Raw genomic sequence first — 19946 nt, 5'->3', positions numbered from 1 at the left:
GAAAATGCAGCTCTATTGTTTTGGATTTTTTTTTCCCCACAATAGAAGCTATTTGCAATTCTTAGGAACAAAGAAAACTTTGAGATCCACAGAGATGCCATAGTTTTCTTTCCTATATGGAAAATTGGAATTTAGACAAGATACAAACCACTTATAAGCAAATGATATCAGAAGCTTGAATGAATAAATCTTGAACTGGAATTAAAATTCAGTTTAACCTAAATTCAATTCAGTTTAACCTAAGCTGTGTGAGACATGCACTGTATTGCTAATACTGGAAGATTTTACAATATTAAATCAGACTACAAATGCTTTAATGATAAAGGACATCTGAACAGCATACAATCTCTGAAAATATAAAAGATTTGTTCTAGCACATCTCTGGTTTGGCCTCAGGGGGAGTCCTTCCACGTCGGACCCTAGTCCTATCAAGAGAAGGTACATCCAGCATTTTGCCTGTTAGAAAATATTTTAGTGACAAGACTGCTCCGTTTGTCAGTGTTGATTATTTCAAATCTCACCACGTCAGCTTTAAAACAATCAAGCTGAGATAGAAAATATAAAAAATGGAATATGACTGATACACTGTACAGTATTGCCAACATTTTTGGGACATCTGCTTTTACATGCATGTGAACTTTAATGACATTCCATCCTTAATATGGCCCACCTTTCCACATGATTTAGGATTGTGTTTATGGGAATTTTTACCCAGTTCCTATAAAATCACATTTGTGAGGTCAGGCACTGATGTTGGACGAGAAGCCCTGGCTCGCAGTCTCCGCTCTAATTCAATCCCAAAGGTGTTCTATAGGGTTGAGGTCAGGCCAGTCAAGTTCCTCTACACCAAACTCACTCATCCATGCCTTTATGGACCTTGCACTGACCCCGCTCTGTGATTTTACATGGCCTACCACTTTGTGGCTGAGTCGCTGTTGTTCCCAATTGCTTCCACTTTGTTATAATACCACTAACTGTTGACTGTGGAATATTTAGTAGTGAGGAAATTTCACGAATGGACTTATTGCACAGGTTGCAACCTAAATTCACTGAGCTCCTGAGAGCGACCCATTCTTTCACAAATGTTAGAAGCAGTCTGCTGCCTAGGTGCTTGATTTTATACTCCTGTGGCCATGGAAGTGATTGGAACACCTGAATTCAATGATTTGGAGGGGTGTCCCAAAACTTTTGACAGTATAGTGTATGTCAGGGGTTCTTCTACAGAGAGCTTCCGTTTCAGGTTTTGAGTAGAATACAGTTGGAGGACAATATAGAGACAAAGACACAGATAAAGTAAGCTAGGCTGTAACTTATACAGAATAACCTGAAGAACTGTTGTCCTACTTTAAAAACTCACAGATCTAACCCATAGATCTTGAATACACACGCTCTCCTTTGAGAAATATCTGCCTACACATGCCAACAACTTTTGTTACCAACTGCTGTGAACATCATTATTTATTTTTTTTTTTTTTCAATTACAACTCGTTTTTGTATGTCTCGTCTGAATAACCCACGATGCCAAACTTTGCTCCCCAAACGGCAAGCAACAACAAGATCTTATCAGCACTGGGTGGAGGATAACAATATGAAAACCACTTCCTGGTGTTGTGTAATCTTTAGGATCTATCTCATGAAGTCAAAGTTCATGGTTTTGGAGCGTTTGGTGAACAGTAAAAGGTTTGTGGAAGCAGGCGGCGTCAAGAAGAACAGAAGACTGAACCCTTTTTTCTCCTGTAATGAGACATGGGAATAGCTGTCATGCAGGAATAATGCACCATGGATGCAGGAATAATGCACTCATGCTGTGTACCTTCTCAGTCTGATCCTGCTTCAGTGGAGGCAGCTGGGAAACTTACGTATTCCAGCCTGCAGCAGAGTAGAACTGATTTCCAGATATCTTCATCTGATTGTGCTACACAGCTCTTGTGTTTGAAAAGAAGCTTATCAGGTTGTTTACTAAATCTGAAGCTACCATAAGTTTATTTTATTTTTTATTTTTTTACCGTCTGTACCGCTTATCCGATCTATCCTCAGGTCACGGGGAGCCTGTGCCTATCTCAGACGTCATCGGGCATGAAGGCAGGATACACCCTGGATGGAGTGCCAACCCATCGCAGGGCACACACACTCATTCACCCACGCCATCACACACTATGGGTAATTTTGAGATTCCAATCAGCCTAGAAGCATGTCTTTGGACTGTGGGAGGAAACCAGAGCACCCGGAGGAAACCCACCAAGCACGGGGAGAATTAACCAAATGAGCACGTTTAGAGATTTTATTTATTTTTAATGGAGCTGTCATTCATTTTCAGCTTTAAAAAAACACTGCCACACAATGCTACTATTTATTAGCAAGATATTTATTTTTTCTTCCACTGAAAGAATATGAAGCCGCTCAGAACAAAAGCAGATAGTCCTCAGATATAAACTCAAAATCATAATGAGGTACATTCAGCGTTTTCCACGTTAAAATGTTTTGGCATCAAAACCGCACAGATGGATTTGTCAGCGCTGTTTATTTTTTAATAATGCTCAGTGTGTTAGCTTATGCTTTAAAACAACCTTAAGATCACAAAGTGTGAGCCTTATGGGTCTTGGACAGCATATATATATATATATATATATATTAAAAAAATGCCATATACATAAAACGTCCTTCAGAAATTTCACCAGTCAAAAGGAAGAAACCCTTTAAAATTGTCAAAAGGAAAAAAAAACAAAAAAACAACAACCTTTAAAGATAACATTCTGGCCATAATCTTTAACGGGAAGAAATCTGTTTTAAGCATCTGTCTTTTTAACTTGAACTAGTTGGAACAATCAGAAACACAACTCTTCATTAAGGCCTTAAAGAGGTAACAGCAGTGCTTGGGCTTATAAACACATTGCACTGCACTGGGGTCATGGGGGTCATGTATGCACTTCTTGGATGTGTCACACTTGCTAGAACCCTGAACACTCAGCAGAGCTGAAACTTGGCAAGCAGACTGAGGTGATCAGATGGGAACATTTCATTTGGGAGTCCATTCAGTAACCAAAGGTCAGCTTCAGACAGCAGAGAGAGACGGCCAAGCAACTTCAGACCCTTCTCTTTGTCTGTAAGTTGGTAAAAAAGGAAGACAATTCAGACATACAGTATACACTGGGGTGTACAAATCAGCAGGCTGAAGTCTGGGATAAACAAATTTGGTATCCAGGCTATTTGATTTTTTATTTCACAATACACTCATAATTCACTAGTGTCATGATTGACAGGGGAGAGACAGTACGTCATCATTCCCACCCAGAGAACTCCCAGCTTTAGATGGCTGTGGCTTCAAACTTGTGGTGATCTGATACTAGTGCAACACAGGACAATTTTAACTAGGTGTATTGATTAGTATGGGTGGATAACTTTCTAGAATCAGGGATATATACTCTTTCAGCAAAAGTTTTGGGACACCCCTCCGAATAATTGAATTCAGGTGTTGTTTTTCAGGGCCCTTAGTTCCAGTGAAAGGAACTCTTAACACTTCAGCATACCAAGACATTTTGGACAATTTCATGCTCCCAACTTTGTGGGAACAGTTTGGGGACGACCCCTTCCTGTTCCAGCATGCACACCGGAGCACAAAGCAACCTCAACCTGATAGAACACCTTTGGGGTGAGCCTGTGTTCTATCAGGTTGAGGTCAGGACTCTGTGCAGGCCAGTCAAGTTCCTCCACACCAAACTCACTCATCCATGTCTTTTATGGACCTTGCTTTGTGCACTGGTGTGCAGTCATGTTGGAACAGGAAGGGGTCATCTCCCAAACTGTTCCCACAAAGTTGGGAAATTGTCCAAAATGTCTTGGTATGCTGAAGCATTAAGAGTTCCTTTTACTGGAACTAAGGGGTCAAACTCAACCCCTGAAAAACAGCACCTGAATTCAATGATTTGGAGGGGTGTCCTAAAACATTTTGGCAATATAATGTAGGTTAAACTTAGTGAGAGAAGAGATGCTATTTCAGGACCATGAGCATGATTGTTTAAGCTCAACATATGTTATGCAATATTTTTTTTTAATTTCTTAATCAAAATATGGGACTCTGCAGCATACTAGAGACTCTTCACATGAACAGCTGTGACTATGTGTATATTCAATGTCACTGAACTGAAATGAGAATGTTAACGTGGTGTGTGGTGTCCTGTGGCCTACCATCATAACCCTTAGCATGCCCTTTTGTTGTGGAGTAGAAGATGTAGTCGACCATGGCAGCTCCACGTGAGTGCAGTGTGGTGACTGCACAGTGTTTAGTGCCTGATATGTTTTGGTTGTACACAGATCTTAGGTCAAACCCATGACATATGGTGTTTCCGAAATGCCTGTCAAACCAGAAGCAAAAATTTAAAAAACAAATATATATAAATGATTGTTTTTATGCAGTATTCTGACAGTAAATAATGATATTACGGATCACAGTTTAAGTGCAAAGCTCACCTTGGAGGAAATGGCTGAGTTTCTTCAGGAGCTGGAAGAGAGAGTATGTGGATAATGTTTCACAAAGAAAGAGCATTCAGTACAACAGAATCATTTTAAATGATTAAAAGAAAATGTTAAGCTCTTTACATAAGATAAAGGTGATAAACAGTGGTGGGCTGTCAGGGCCAGCAAGGCCTTCTCTGCTGGCCTAAACAGCAGTGATCTGAATCACTGACTTGCATTTTAATATATTTTATAATACCATGAATGCGTATTAAATGATTCCCAATAGTCTATTCTCTACAATTCATAGCTTTTCTCTTGGTTGTGCTGCTTCTAGTAGTGTATATTTATGATAAGAGTATTTATCCCAGTGGCTGACATCATGTGTTGCCAGGGTGAAAGAAATCTGCCTTAAGGCCTTCAGAATCAATAGTGCAGGCGCCCGTAGCTTAAAATAAGTGGCAGTGAAATTGTTACATTAACCAATCAGATTCCGAGTTGGCGTCACTGGGGCCATCTAGCAGGCATACGATTACGTCAGCAATTTCCCGTCCTTTGATTGGATCATTGGAGTAGTCAGAGGCAGCGAACCGCACAAACTAAATAAAATATATATATTTTAACTCACAATGGCTGACAGAGGAGAAGAAATCCATTTGGTCGCAGACATCCTTACAAATGCATTTTCAAGGCAGGCTGTAATAAAATGAACTATTCCTTGTGAGGTGTGAAATACTGTAGCCTAATTTCTGTTTTACTTTGCTATTTAGTTGATATTTTTGGTTGATTAGTATCTACTGCCATGGTGTCATGATGATGGTATAGAGGTGGATTAATTCAGGAAGGACACCAGTGAAGGCCTAGGTGTGAAATGCACGGCCCGCCACTGGGTTACAATACACACCAATACGGGAAATACTCCATTAAGTATGGGCAGGTACTTACACTATATGGTCAAATATTTGTGGACAACTGACCATCACACCCATGAGAGGGTTTCCCTAAAATGATGCCACAATGTTGGACACACAAAATTGTTTAAAAATACATTTGTACACTGTAGCATTAAGATATCCTTTCAATGAAACTAAAAGGTCCAGACCTGACAATGCCCTTGTGTATTAATCGAAATCATGACATGGTTTGCAAAGAACTCCAGTGGCAACAACTTTCTTGTAGACCTCTTGTGCTCTTGTAGGTGACTGGGCATAAATCCACAAAGCCAGACTACAAAATCTAATCAAAAGCCTTTTAGAATAGCAGAAAGAGGGAACAACTCGATATTAATGTCCATGGTTATGGAATGGGATGTTTAATAGCCAGGTGTTCATAATGGCTATTTGTATTACTATTCTCTCTCCCTCTCTTAAAGCTTGTTTGCAAACCTTAAGGAAACTTAGAGTCATTTCTATGTTCATGCTGACTCTTGTTAAATAAGGAAAACACAGAACAACCCCCCAATGAGTAACCCTATGCATCACTGACTGAACTGAGATGATCCCATTGTAGAGGCTCATGACTCAGCTGGTGTGAGAAGACAGTCAGTGTCACTCTGCTTATTTTCTACATTTGGTGCATGGAGTCAAAATGATTAAAATAGGACTGATAGTTACTTGGAGTGTTGTCAGTGACACCTGGTATGAGCTCCAGGTCAGGGGGCCGCAAACAGGCTGCCGGGCAGTAACGCAGCTGCCGCAGGAAGTCATGATTATACTGCAGTTTCCCTGCAGAGAGAATAAATATAGCTTCTCACACACACACAACAGCACATATGCCTTAAAATGGAGCTACAAATTGCCACCAGTATATGCACATTCATCAACTTTATAATGTTTCAATACAAAAAGCTTTCTAATGGTCTACAGGCAGGAGAAAGTTCATCTAAAACAATTCAGAGTAATAGACTATACACACAAAAAAAAACAAATATAATGGTATAAACACATACAAATAGAGTCTCTCACTCACACTTGTTGGTATTCTGACCTGATTCTTTGCTCTGAGGCTCACAGGCATTATAATATTGACAGTTATCGTTGATACCCAAGCTGTCGGGCCACAAAGGTGCGTACAGCCGCCTGTGGTGGGTTTTGTAGGACAAGTCCTCCTGACCAGACACCTGCAATTAACAAGCCAAAAAAATTTAAAGGACAGCTTCTATTCTCAGCATTTCCTTTATTCATGGTGGAGAATATTCTGTAGTAGCTCTTGCACGTTCTTATATAATTTGCTATTTGTACACACACACAGATGGCTAAACAGAAAAACCTGCATAATTGACTGAAGAAATTGAACACAAGTGCAGATCAGTCCATACAAGTGAATACATGACACAACTAAGCAATAAAAATAGTACCATATCCTGTAGCATGTATAAAAGTTGGATCAGACCCAGCTGAACTTGATTTGGATTTAAAAGGCAAGCTGAAATGATCTACATAACTGTGAAAGAGGGGTGATTATTAGGCCAAGGCTTCACAAAGACTGTTTCGATTGGAAGGGTGATTAAAGATCCCAGAGATCTAAATGGCATATGCACTTAAAAAGAAATCAGTAAATAGTGTTGGGAATTGTGTTTGACAGCGCATATTCAATGACCATGATGCATGTGAAGAAAGCAACTGGTTCTTCAGGTGCCTGAGACATGAACAATAAGATAAACCTAAAAGTGTGACTATAAAAGTGTGAAGACTGAGACGCACCATCCAGTTTGGCAATCCGTGGTAGTGGAGCTGGCCCGTGACGATCAGTTGATACAGCGGCATGTTGGGTAAGGAGTTGAAGTCCCCACACAGAATGATCTCACACTCTTGCTCTCTGACCTTATACTGCCTGACTACGCTGTCAATCTCTGCCAGCACGATAGCCAGCTGGGCCAGTTTCACGTCTCCCCTCCTGGGGTTAAACAACAGGTGTGTGTTGGCCACACAGATGGGTCGGAACTTAATGTCTTCACCATGCACCGTGTTTGGCTGGAGGAGCAGCACGATGCCTACATTATCCCTGTCCAACAGTTCGCATTGATGCCGCTTGAACTCGAGCAGTTGCACAGAGAGTGGTGTAAAGAGCTTAGCGTTGTAACACACTGCACAGCCATCTGTTTTGGTGCCTGTGCGACGTTTGTACACACATTCATATCCTGGGGAGAAAAATGCGCAAGGAAATGGTTTAAATGAATACAGAAGTTATTTTTAGATCAGCTATTATAGATGTAATGAACGAACAAAATATTCTCACCCATCTCAGTCAGAACTGGATATATCTGCTCATAGAAGTCATTCTCTTGTACCTCCTGGAGACAAATAATCTGTGGGGTAACAATATATATGATTATAATATATAATACAAATTAAAATAGGATGACCTGACAATCGCATTTATTTTATATACCTTTTTTCCCAACCTTCATTATGATCTCTAAAGAACTACTTTATAAGAACTGCTTGCATGATTTAAAAGCAGTGGTGTGTGAACTTTAACTCACTTCAGGTTCCCAGGTCTGCAGCTCTTTGAGAATGTTCTGTAAACGGTTCTCCCATGCTAGCGTGTACTCTGAGCAGTGTGCATACAGCTCTAAGTTAGCCTCTAGCAGATCCTGGGCCAGGATGTTATAGGACATAACGGTGAATTCAAACTTGGAGCCAGGATCAACACAGGTTGTGTTGGGAGACATGCAGGGACTCGAAGTTTTACCAAGGTCCTCCCACACTCTCCACATCACTAGGGGGAAAATACAATAATAATCATGCTAGAAACATACTTAGATAGTTTGTAAGTACTGCTTCAGTACAGATCCTACAGTTAATGATGAAAAGTTAAGTCAATTTGAAGTACAAATGGTAAGAAGGAAATAAAGTGCAGTACCTTCAAAATTTGTACTATCTTGAAATCCATGGTAGTAGCTTGTGCCGGGGTACTGTACAGGGTAATGGACGGCATCAGACAGCCCAAATCCTACTGGGAAATGCCATCCTGTGGCCACAGGATGAAGCCATGTGTGATTAGTAAAGGTCTGTGCATTGTTGTCTGCCAGCAGCGCACTCAGGTCATACACAACACTGCCATTACTGACCTGGGCTTCACTTCCTGTGGTACCAAAGTCATCACCATACACATTCTCACAGGTAAACAGACCAGAAGTCAATTGTACTGGTACTTGAGAACCATCATTCTCATTCTCTTCAGCACCATCTGCTGTTGGCTCAAATGACTCGTTTCTGTTAGTGCAAGCTTGTGATTGTTGTGGGCTTTTGAGAAGGTTGTGGTTATCAGAACCAGAATGAGGCAGTGTGCTTGACAGAGCTGCTTTTGAAGAACCTGAGAAACATGAGAACCCACCAGCTCCAGTCTCTGTCACCATCCCTTGAAATCTCTGTCTTTCTTCCTCAGAGCTAGACTTCGATTTGCTCTCATCAACAGCAGTCTGGAGTTGGGTCCATTCTGGTACAGAGACCACCATCTTTTCCATCACTGATTCTGGATGAGTATCCGGCTCCATCTCCACCTCCCTGATCTCAAGAAGTGATCTGCTCTCCACCAGTCCCTCAGCTTCGCTCCTTTCTTGCTGAGTGTGTGTAGGGGTTTCTGAAGCTTCAGTTTCAGCGTTACACCACTGATCCAACAAGGCAGTCTGCTGCTCATTAAGCCTTCTGTAAGAACCTGCACCACCATCACACACTGCTTTGCCATTAATGATTACTGGACGACGTTTCCAATAAGAATCTGTAGAAAAGAGACAATTGCAAAAAAAAACAAAAAAAACAAATCATCTCATCATTTACATTAGATTTTACAGATACAAATACTTCATTTTCATCCTAACTCTTAACAATAAAAGTATAATTTTCTATCTTTTTTATTATTAAGTAAATTGTTTGAAATCTTTACTGTTGGATCATATGCTTTTGGAAAGCTTAATTCCTTAAAGATAAACTGATGTAGTGCATGACACTTTTAGAGCCACATACACCGATCAGCCATAACATTATGAGCACTGACAGGTGAAGTGAATAACACTGAACCTCATCATGGCACCTGTTAGTGGGTGGGATATATTAGGCAGCAAGTGAACATTTTGTCCTCAATGTTGATGTATTAGAAGCAGGAAAAATGGACAAGAGTAAGGATCTGAGCGAGTTTGACAAGGGCCAAATTGTGACTGGATCAGAGCATCTCCAAAACTGCAGATCTTGTGGGGTGTTCCCGGTCTGCAGTGGTCAGTATCTATCAAAAGTGGTCCAAGGAAGGAACAGTGGTGAACCGACGACAAGGTCATGGGTCGGCCAAGGCTCATTGATGAACGTGGGGAGCGAAGGCTGGCCCGTGTGATCCAATACAACAACAGACTACTGTTGCTCAAATTGCTGAAGAACTTAATGCTGGTTCTGATAGAAACGTGTCAGAATACACAGTGCATCACAGTGTTTCGGAGGCAAAAGAGGGACCGACACAATATTAGACAGGTGGTCATAATGTTAAGCCTGATTGGTGTATTTCGAAACACTGGTTCATAAGTCTTTAACGCCAGACTTCATATGTTTATCAGGTTGTATTTAAAAGTTTAGGACTTTTGTCATGTATGTAAATTGTGTTTTTAAAAAAGCGGTTTAAAAAATAAAAGTATAAAAAGTTAAGTGTTTAATATGAAATTCTAACCGATTGGCATGTAGCAGATTAAAAGATATTTAAAAAAAAATTGATCTTGCAAAATATTTATTAAATATATATATCAAATATATTATATATATATCAAATTATTTATACTGAATTATCTCTTTAAAACATATTAATTCTTGTGTTAATGTACAATTTCAGCTTCATTCTGTTGAGTTACTACAAACATAAACCTATAAGCCCATTATGTTGTTTTATGTCTACTAGGCATAAAAACCCACAAAGTTATGTCTTACTTTTTTTTTTTTTGCACAACATTGTTAACTTAAAACACGACATATTTATTAAAACACCAAATTTCCGAAAGGCAAGACGTTTATTTAAAACACTCCAAAAAGAAAACAAATGCTATTTATATTAAGTTCAGTCACTACTGCTACTGCTGGGCCGAATTATAAATACTCCTTCACTGGCTAAGTAGTGCACTAAAGAGTGTGCGCGTGGCCTTATTTCATATGAGACCAAGTGCACTCGAACAGGAAACACAACGCGATTTGGAACACCACCCTATAGTGAGCGGTCACGTAGCTAGCATTTAGCTCACCACTTGGCGTGTAAAAAACAAAACAAACGCGTGATATTATACGAAGTTATTTTTTTTATTCCATACGGATTTAATAAATGGTATTGTGCGTGAGTAATGTGGGGAATCTAAAGCAAAGCATTTAGCAGTATTGTTAGCTGACTGATAAAAGTTAGCTAGCTAGCTAGCTAGGAGAGGACTGGACCATGCACACACACACACACACACACATGTAGCTGTGCTCAGAGCTTACCTGAGAGCCTAAAGAAGATTTGCGTTAGCGGGTACAGCCCATAATAAATAAGGCTCCCAATCATGACTTAAATATTAAGTGATATAAGCATTTCAGGAAAAAAAAAACTTTATTAATCTGTGCGCGCGCCCATTTGTCTTATGCAAACAAAAGTGCACCCTGAATGCTTGTCTCTCACACAGCAACACACTGTGACACGGAATAGGCCATTAGACAGCTGTAAACAAAGCGTGGCATCATGGGTAACTGCGTCTAAAAGCTGTAGTGGGCTACACTATCATTTGAAGTAATTTCCCCTACACACTGCAGCAGATGTTCAATGAACATCTGCTGGGTCACAGGTCAGGATCTGTAAACAGAAATTAAATAATCAGGCATAACATTATGAGCAGTGACAGGTGAAGTGAATAACACTGATCATCTCCTCATCATGGCACCTGTTAGTGGGTGGGATATATTAGGCAGCAAGTGAACATTTTGTCCTCAAAGTTGATGTGTTAGAAGCAGGAAAAATGGACAAGCGTAAGTATTTGAGCGAGTTTGACAAGGGCCAAATTGTGATGGCTAGACGACTGGATCAGAGCATCTCCAAAACTGCAGCTCTTGTGGGGTGTTCCCGGTCTGCAGTGGTCAGTATCTATCAAAAGTGGTCCAAGGAAGGAACAGGGGTGAACCGGCGACAGGGTCATGGGTCGGCCAAGGCTGGGAGCGAAGGCTGGCCCGTGTGATCCGATCCAACACACGAGCTACTGTTGCTCAGTTTGCTGAAGAAGTTAATGCTGGTTCTGATAGAAAGGTGTCAGAATACACCGTACATCACAGTTTGTTGTGTTTTGGCAGCAAAAGGAGGGCCGACACAATATTAGGCAGGTGGTCATAATGTTATGTCTGATCGATCGGTGTAAATAATACATTTTAAAAAGCAAGGCAAAAAAAAAAAAAAAAAAACATCCAACAATGCAGAATAAAGAGGTGTGTCTACTCGCTTATCAATCACACTCCATTGAATAATCCAGTTTTGTGCACAGAAATAAATCATCTTCAATAGCTGAAGAAAAAAAAAACTGTTTCAGGACATTGTTATTTTAAGGCTGTTTTATTTGAGCAGCCAAGCAAGCGTCAAGCTGCATCTCATTTAACAGCCATACACAGTCTACAGATTATGAGGGTGACTCAAATTAAACACTTGTTAGGAAAATGATTGATTTTTGGGACATTTGCTTGCAATAAACAATACAGAAAGCAAACAAAAAAAATTCTAAAATCATTGTGACTTTTCTTGCTTCTGAGCTTTTTAGGCTACGGTAATGCAGAAATTAAATAAAAATAAAATTTTGCATCATATTCAAATTTCTTCTTTAGGAAAAGTAAGCTACACCTATTTGTCTATCTATCTATCTATCTATCTATCTATCTATCTATCTATCTATCTATCTATCTATCTTACATCATTTCAGGAAATATTCTTATCATATTCATAATTCTCACGGCTTGATCAGGACGCTGTCACAAGGTTGCGCTGGTATCACACATGATACTGTTGCCAAACTGAGAGGCAAAGTTGTATAAGATGACCCCACTGTTTTTACAAAGAAATGGAAATCCTAGAGATTACATGGAGTTTTATATTTTGATAGCAAAAAAGGATTCCTTTCATCTATGTATGGAGACTGCTGGGAGACCCTGTAGTCTGAAATATATCCAGATTAAGTAATTTTATTACCATCTGCTTCACTTCACACAGTCATCATAGAAGAGAGTTCACACAAAATGGTGCGAAAAACAAATAACATTCACTGAGAGACAATTCTGCAGCCAGAAATATGATCTCTAATTTCTTGGGATTAAATCTGCTCTTGCCTTTTTTTTGCTATAATATCACCTGCTTTTTAAAAGAATTAAAAAAAGGTGATGGATAATTCTCATAGCAATGACCCTGAAATGATAACCAGTGGTGACAGTAGTGTAGTGATGCACCACTTTATTTCAAGTGCACCATCATCGTTTTATGTGCAGTTTGTGTTAATCTCTCAATTTGTGTTCAACAGTGACAGTGTCTAAGTAGTTAATCTGATATCTTTGGTTTGTAGCTGAACAGAATTTGATAGCCTTTTATAACAGATTGCTTTTATAACAGCAGTTTGCTCTCTTAGTTGTTTCTAGAGTCCATGATTTAGACATATATTAACAGTCTAGTGGATAGAATTCGCTGTGAAATTCTGCTTATTCTCTAGATATCTGTCGAATGACAGCATCGTGCTTAGACAATGAATATTTCATGACTGCATGGGCAAATAGGCTTAGCACTGAAAGGTATTCCACAAGCAGCACAGGTATCATGTATTCCTGTTGCTAAGACAGGCTCTGAATTTATCCTTAAGTAAACATAGACGTAAACACATCACCAGATGGAGCACTATGCTGTAAGAAAGCTTCAGAGGATTTAATAGTTGAGCCAAATTTAGTTTACTATCAGAGTGTATGGATGGAGGATTAAAATATGGAGCAGTCTGTTGTGTCACTAGATTCTCTAAGCCTGGCTGAGAGAGACAGCACTTATGAGGCTGGATCTGGGGATGAGTGGGATACAGACACTGAAGCTGATGGTAAGTAACTATAAATATCCCATTTTTTTTATTTGAATCGTATTCAGAGGCTGATAAGACTCCTGCCACTTTATGATAGAACGAAAGAGTACTACAAAAGACATGTCCACAGCTGAGGTGTACCTCCAGGCGTGCAAACTGTTGGGTGTTGTTCCGGTCAGCTACTTTCTGAGAAACCTCGGCTGTGCCACCATCAACCTCAACCACCACGGACTCGGCCCTTTAGGTGGAAAAGCTCTGGCCATCGCTCTTGTGGTAAAGAATATGAATCATTACTATGATTCCAGGTTTAATGAGTATTGAGCACTGAGGCTTCTTATATACTGTATATGTGAGCCTTCTAAATCAACATGATGGAATGCCTGCTAGTGTGCTTAATACGTATACTATTATTTGCTAATGGTGGCTCTGTATTCTGCACAGACTGACACGTACACAACAACGCTAGAACTGGCTGACAATTTTCTGTTGGCTGAGGGAGCTAGATATCTTGTGCAGATGCTGAAGGCCAATTTCACTATTCAAAATCTGGTAACTTGGTCATTGTTACTGATGATTACTGATATTATTAAGAATCATAATCTTTATTATACTTTAATATTTAATATTGTTCTTACTAATATTTATAATAATATGGAGCTGTTGTTGTTGTTCATGCATAATATGATGAATGAAATGTTCTAATACTAAATGAGTGCAATATACATACTTGAGCACTAGATGGCAGTAGAGTTTGCAGTTTTATTGACCCTCACTCCGTCCTGTAGGATCTGTCTGACAATCATCTTAAATCTGCTGGAGCTGAGCATATCACAAGGATGCTGTTGGATAACGTGTCCATCAAATCACTCAGACTTTCTGGTACTCTCTAAAACTATTATTAAGTGATTCCATGATTGGTGTGCATAAAAAATCAACATATAAATCAACAAATAAAATAAAAAATAAAATAAAATAAAATAAAATAAAATAAAATAAAATAAAATAAAATAAAATAAAATAAAATAAAATAAATAAATAAATAAATAAAATTAAATAAACATAATATAATTTTTATTTGTCTCACAGAGGCAAGTAAGTACTTAAGTAAAGTACTTAAACTTTTAAGTACTTAAATAAAGTAAATTATAACACTTTTAAATAAATACATGTTTTTAAAATGATACACAAAAAATAAAATAAAATTAAATAAAATAAAATTTTTACGTTTACCCTGAGTAACAGGGTTGAGGTTTTTTAGCATATATAAAATGTGGTTAAACCGCACCCATGCTAATGACGTAAGGACGCTTGTTGTGAAGGAAACATCTCATCTGTTTAAAATTTCTTTCAACATTTTATAATATCAAAGGAACCCGAATGGCACCCTAATTATGGTATTACGCTGTTGTTCATTTAAGATTTAACCATTTTAATACATCCAAGATACTTTGGGTTGAAAACATTACAGAAACAGATCTGTCACTTTCTTTTCAGGAAATGAATTCTCTGAGGATGATGCCAAATGGTTTGCAGAAGCCTTTACAGTATGTTAAAACATAATCCACTGATATGAAGGTAAGAAAAGCAATAGTCTTGTGATTGTCAAAGATGCTAATTTGAAACTCTTTTTTTTTAGACCAACTACAGAGTAAAAGAGTTAGACCTGAGTCACAATAAATTCTGTGGAAGAGCAGGGGAATACCTTGGCCAAATGCTAGGTAGATATAATTTAGAAAGGAAAACGTGTGAGATGTGTATTTATCATGATATGTGATTAAAACAGTTATTTTTCTGTTGATTCAGCTAATAATGAGGGTGTAGAATTCCTTAATCTGAGTTGGAATCATCTCCGCATGAAGGGTGCTGTGGCTTTCTGTGCTGGACTTAAAGTATGAGAAGCTATACAATAACACATGTAACATGGAAAAAGACATGACTGTATAATATATAATGGAATCATTTTTAAGTAACATAATATATAATGTATTATCGGGATCACGTTACACTAGTTAAACACTCTGGGCTTTTATCCTTAAAGATACCTGAGATGTTTTGTTCTCTCCTGTCCATCAGGTCAACGTGACTCTGAAACACTTAGACCTCTCCTGGAACGGCTTTGGCAATGAAGGAGCGCTGGCTTTGGGTGAAGCTCTGAAATTCAACAACACTTTAGTTTATCTGGACCTCAGTAACAACCGAATCAGTGATGAAGGAGTAGGAATGCTTTGCAGGGGCCTCGAGACCAACGACACACTCAGAACACTGAAGGTGGGGTTTAGTTTAGTGTTCAGTGTAAATAAATAAATAACAAGAAGAAGAAGAGGAAGCAGATATTTTATACAAGTGGATAGATAGACAGACAGACAGACAGACAGACAGACAGACAGACAGGTGGATAGATAGATAGATAGATAGATAGATAGATAGATAGATAGATAGATAGATAGATAGATAGATAGATAGATAGATAGATAGATAGATAGGTAGGTAGATAGATAGATAGATAGATAGATAGATAGATAGATAGATAGATAGATAGATAGATAGATAGATAGATAGATAGATAGATAGTTTACACATTAAACTAAACAGCATTATTGTTCATTAAATGTCAAACACAATAACTATAAAACTGGAGAAAAGTTATAGGATTTTATAAATAGATAACTGTAAATGTTTGCCACATGAGCATCCTTGTATTTTTTTCTTGAATCTGAAAGTATTTCTGTTTAATGGTCTTAGACATTGTGAAGAATATTCAGTTAGGACACATTCTGTTAATGTGTTATCTTGAAATTGGCCTGAACCATAGATATGGGCGTATTTGTTCTTTTTAATGACTTGTCACATGCAGTGTGTTCACAGAGAAGACTAAATGCTGTACTGTTCTTGCAGCTGGCTTACAATTCACTGACAGTAGAAGGTGCCTTGGCTTTGATTAGTGTCATAAAGAACTCTCTGAAAACAGCCCTCGAGGAGATCAACATATGTGTGAGTCTTATGTATAAGATAATATGAAGAGCAGTAAACATAACCTTTACAGTGCTGGCAGATATGATCTGATATGATATTATTTAACATTTAGAACTGTGAAAAATTTGTTCTGTTTGTCATACTCATAAGAACTGCACTAAACCGCCTCTTTATGGCACTGTTTATGTGCTAGAACGTGCTGGTGAATGAACTCTTTATACAGCTGCTGGAGTTGACATGTCAAGACCATCCTGCTTTAGAGGTGCATTACGGTGGTGCTGGTGGATTTATTGCCAAAAAGCCTCCAAAGAGGCCTGACCCTATGAAGGTTATTCAGGTACACTAGGAATATTTACTTATAACATGTTGGCGACTGTATAAGGATTTATGAAAATGATGATAAACATTTTAGTTAAATTCACTTTAAATGTAATGTTTACTAGTAACATCAGATTTATGTCAGAGTAACCGTAGTGTTCTGTGTCAAATTTCGAACAGGGTCATTTGCCGTGTGTTATTTTCACAGGATTATCTTGATCGGCGTAAGCTTCGGCTGTGGGATTTCTTCCGCAACATCGATAAAGATGGGACGATGCATGTTCCTGTCTCCGAATTCAGGAAGGCAGTGCAGGCATGAGATCATATCCTCGTCATTAACATTTGCTGATCCGTTGTTGTGTCTCTGTCTGCTGAATCATGCTCACTGTTGAACTTTGATATTTCATCCATCCATCCATCCATCCATCCATCCATCCATCTTGCACAATTATACAAACAAAACAGAACAAAACCCTTCAGGATGTAAAAATTCAGGTTAACATTCAGGAAGCATAAAAAGAATAACATTTATGTATTAAGTATAGAAGCATAAAGTATTAGTCTCTTTTGTATGGCATTGGAGACCATTCTGAATAACCATTTGTAAAATTCCCTTTTTACCTTAAGATTTATAGTTTAATTTTCACTGTGGGTGTTTTTGTTTGTCTGTTTTTCAAAGAGTGTTACTTTCTGTTCCAGCAATCTAACATCCCACTGGATCGTGTTCAGCTTGAACAGCTCATCCAAAAGCTGGACCGGGAAGGAACAGGCATGGTAGACTATAGGTGTGATGATTTAATCAGTTTTATAGTACAAATCAAAACCATTACCTTTTAGACTTCATAAATTTCTGATTATATTTGCTTGTTATATTAGCATTTGCCTAGAAGGTCTTTGTTAGCAAGACAAAAATGATATATATTTACTAAAAACTGGTGGATTTTTTATTTTATTTTTGCTGTGTAATCCAGGATAAAGACAGTGTTATCATATTTTTCATGATGTCACATTTTCCCTTGTCGACATCCTATAGAGGCTTGGCTGACACAAGAAAGCAGATGATGCGGGACCATCGGCGAAAGCTGCGCAAAGTAGAGTCCCGTCAGAAGAAGGAGAAGCAGAAGAGCGAGCGCATCCTCAAGACCTTCCAGTCAGCTGTTGAGGCTGTTACCCCACGTACCTCCATCGTCATGTCACCAGGAGGAATTAAAGAGGACTCCGGTGGCCCTCAGCGCTTCTCAGCCACGCCCCTCAGTTCCTGGCATCACATCGTCATATCCAACAGCAGCCGTTACTCCGTCACTAACATGAGCAGCGAGCATGGCCAGCTTCCTATGATAGGGAATGCTGCATCTTACAGGTCCCTGAGTACCCCAGCCATACGCTCTTACTCCCAGCCTAACCTCATAGACAATCGTACCTCTCTGCCTTCGCTAACCAAACCTGCATCAGCCCAGGGCATGAACACTATTTCCAAATCAACAGAAGCAACTAGCAAACTTAGCCCCACTGACAACAACCTGACAAGATCAAGACCGGCAATAAACACTGAGCAACCCACTGTAAGAGTGAAAGTTTCCAATGGGAAGAAAAAGAAAAGTAAAAAAAAAAGTTGAGAAGACATTCAAAGTACAGAATGTAATATGAATACTAGTGTGTGTTTCATAATCCAGATATGTAATAACGACTGACACAAAATGTGCAATGTATACACTGATCAGGCATAACATTATGAGCAGTGAAAGGTGAAGAGAATAACACTGATTATCTCCTCATCATGGCACCTGTTAGTGGGTGGGATATATTAGGCAGCAAGTGAACATTTTGTCCTCATAGTTGATGTTAGAAGCAGGAAAAATGGGCAAGTGTAAGGATTTGAGTGAGTTTGACAAGGGCCAAATTGTGATGGCTAGACCACTGGATCAGAGCATCTCCAAAACTGCAGCTCTTGTGGGGTGTTCCCAGTCTGCAGTGGTCAGTATCTATCAAAAGTGGTCTAAGGAAGGAACAGTCGTGAACCAGTGACAGGGTCATGGGTGGCCGAGGCCCACTGATGCCTATGTGATCCGATCCAAAAGATAAGCTAATATTTCCTTAAATTGCTGAAGAAGTTAATGCTGGTTCTGATAGAAAGGTGTCAGAAAATACAGTGTATGGCGGGTCAGAGCTGTTTTGGCAGCAAATGGGGGACCAACACAATATTAGGCAGGTGGTCATAATATTATGCCTGGTCAGTGTATGGATAAAACTGTGACAATTTCCATAATGCTATCCAGGTATAAATTCTGACATGAAATAAACTTCACTTAGCATGCTTCTGTATATAATACTTTGTTTTATTATTCCTCTTATTGTTTACATCCGATTATTTGCAAAATGGTCAGTTACAGACTGGTAAAATGGACACACTTTTCAGTCCTAAGCGCTGTGTTCTATGTAGCTCTGTTTTGTTTCATGTAGCACCAGGGTCCTGGAGAAACGTTGTTGAATTGTACTGCATCAGATGGTTGAAATGACAATAAAAGCTTCTTGACTTGACAAAGTGGTGCAGTGGGTACTGCTGCCACCTCACAGCTCAAACATTCCCCAATGTGATCCTGAATACTGTCAGTGTGAATTTTGGCATGTTCTCTACGTGCGTATCTTCCACATTCCCTGGCTTTTGTCCACATTCTCACCTCTCAAATCATGCTAAAGGAAGACCAGCTATAATAAATTGCCCTTAGTTCTGAATAACTCCATCCAGTGTGCATTCCTGTCTCACATCTGGTGCTCTTGATATAGCATCCACCCTGAACCTGTCCAGGATGATGCAGTTACTGAAGATAAATGAATGAATCAAACTAGCAGATAAACGAAAATCATAACAATCAGCCAGCTTGCATTTCTTTATTGGTCTGATAAATCTTGTCTACAACAGAAGGATTTCCCTCTGAGTGAAGGTTCCAAGTAGAACCCAATTTATATAACCAGAACCCGGAACCAGACAAAATGACTTTGAGGAACATTATCTTTAAATAAGTAATAAGTAGAGTATAAATTAGAGAATTGAACTGAATTGAATTTATTTGTATAGCGCTTTTAAAGATATCTCAAAGCAGCCTTACAGAATAGAGAAACATAGAGAAAAAAACCCATAGGGAAACATAGAATAAAGTTTAAGTTA

At 38.9% G+C, this 19946-nt stretch overlaps 2 protein-coding genes across 3 annotated transcripts; one reads left to right on the top strand and one right to left on the bottom strand.

Moving 5' to 3' along the window:
• Nucleotides 1–2341: 2341 nt before the first annotated feature.
• On the bottom strand, nt 2342–11130 carry angel1 (angel homolog 1 (Drosophila)). 2 transcript variants are annotated; one of them, XM_058400026.1, is made up of 10 exons: nt 10902–11130; nt 8317–9174; nt 7937–8172; nt 7690–7759; nt 7155–7591; nt 6421–6571; nt 6066–6176; nt 4468–4498; nt 4186–4352; nt 2342–3101 (listed from the first exon to the last, which is right to left on the bottom strand). In XM_058400026.1, exons 1-10 carry the CDS (start codon nt 10963–10965, stop codon nt 2965–2967), a joined length of 2262 nt encoding a protein of 753 aa, XP_058256009.1. In that variant the 5' UTR covers nt 10966–11130; the 3' UTR covers nt 2342–2964. The 2 variants fall into 2 exon arrangements, with proteins under 2 accessions (XP_058256009.1, XP_058256010.1); XM_058400027.1 differs by having other exon boundaries at nt 6439–6571; nt 10902–11129.
• A 2137-nt stretch (nt 11131–13267) lies between these two features.
• LOC131359681 (leucine-rich repeat-containing protein 74A) lies at nt 13268–19250 on the top strand. Its single transcript, XM_058399719.1, has 13 exons — nt 13268–13507; nt 13587–13762; nt 13931–14038; nt 14275–14368; nt 14984–15033; nt 15126–15207; nt 15293–15378; nt 15563–15757; nt 16385–16480; nt 16656–16799; nt 16989–17093; nt 17480–17565; nt 17814–19250. Exons 1-13 carry the CDS (start codon nt 13402–13404, stop codon nt 18394–18396), a joined length of 1911 nt encoding a protein of 636 aa, XP_058255702.1. The 5' UTR covers nt 13268–13401; the 3' UTR covers nt 18397–19250.
• Nucleotides 19251–19946: the final 696 nt, after the last annotated feature.

This window comes from Hemibagrus wyckioides, linkage group LG09, assembly GCF_019097595.1.
Source record: "Hemibagrus wyckioides isolate EC202008001 linkage group LG09, SWU_Hwy_1.0, whole genome shotgun sequence".
Lineage (NCBI taxonomy): Eukaryota > Metazoa > Chordata > Actinopteri > Siluriformes > Bagridae > Hemibagrus > Hemibagrus wyckioides.
The sequence above is the reverse complement of the archived record's forward strand: the minus strand, read 5'-3'. Positions and strand labels throughout refer to the sequence as shown.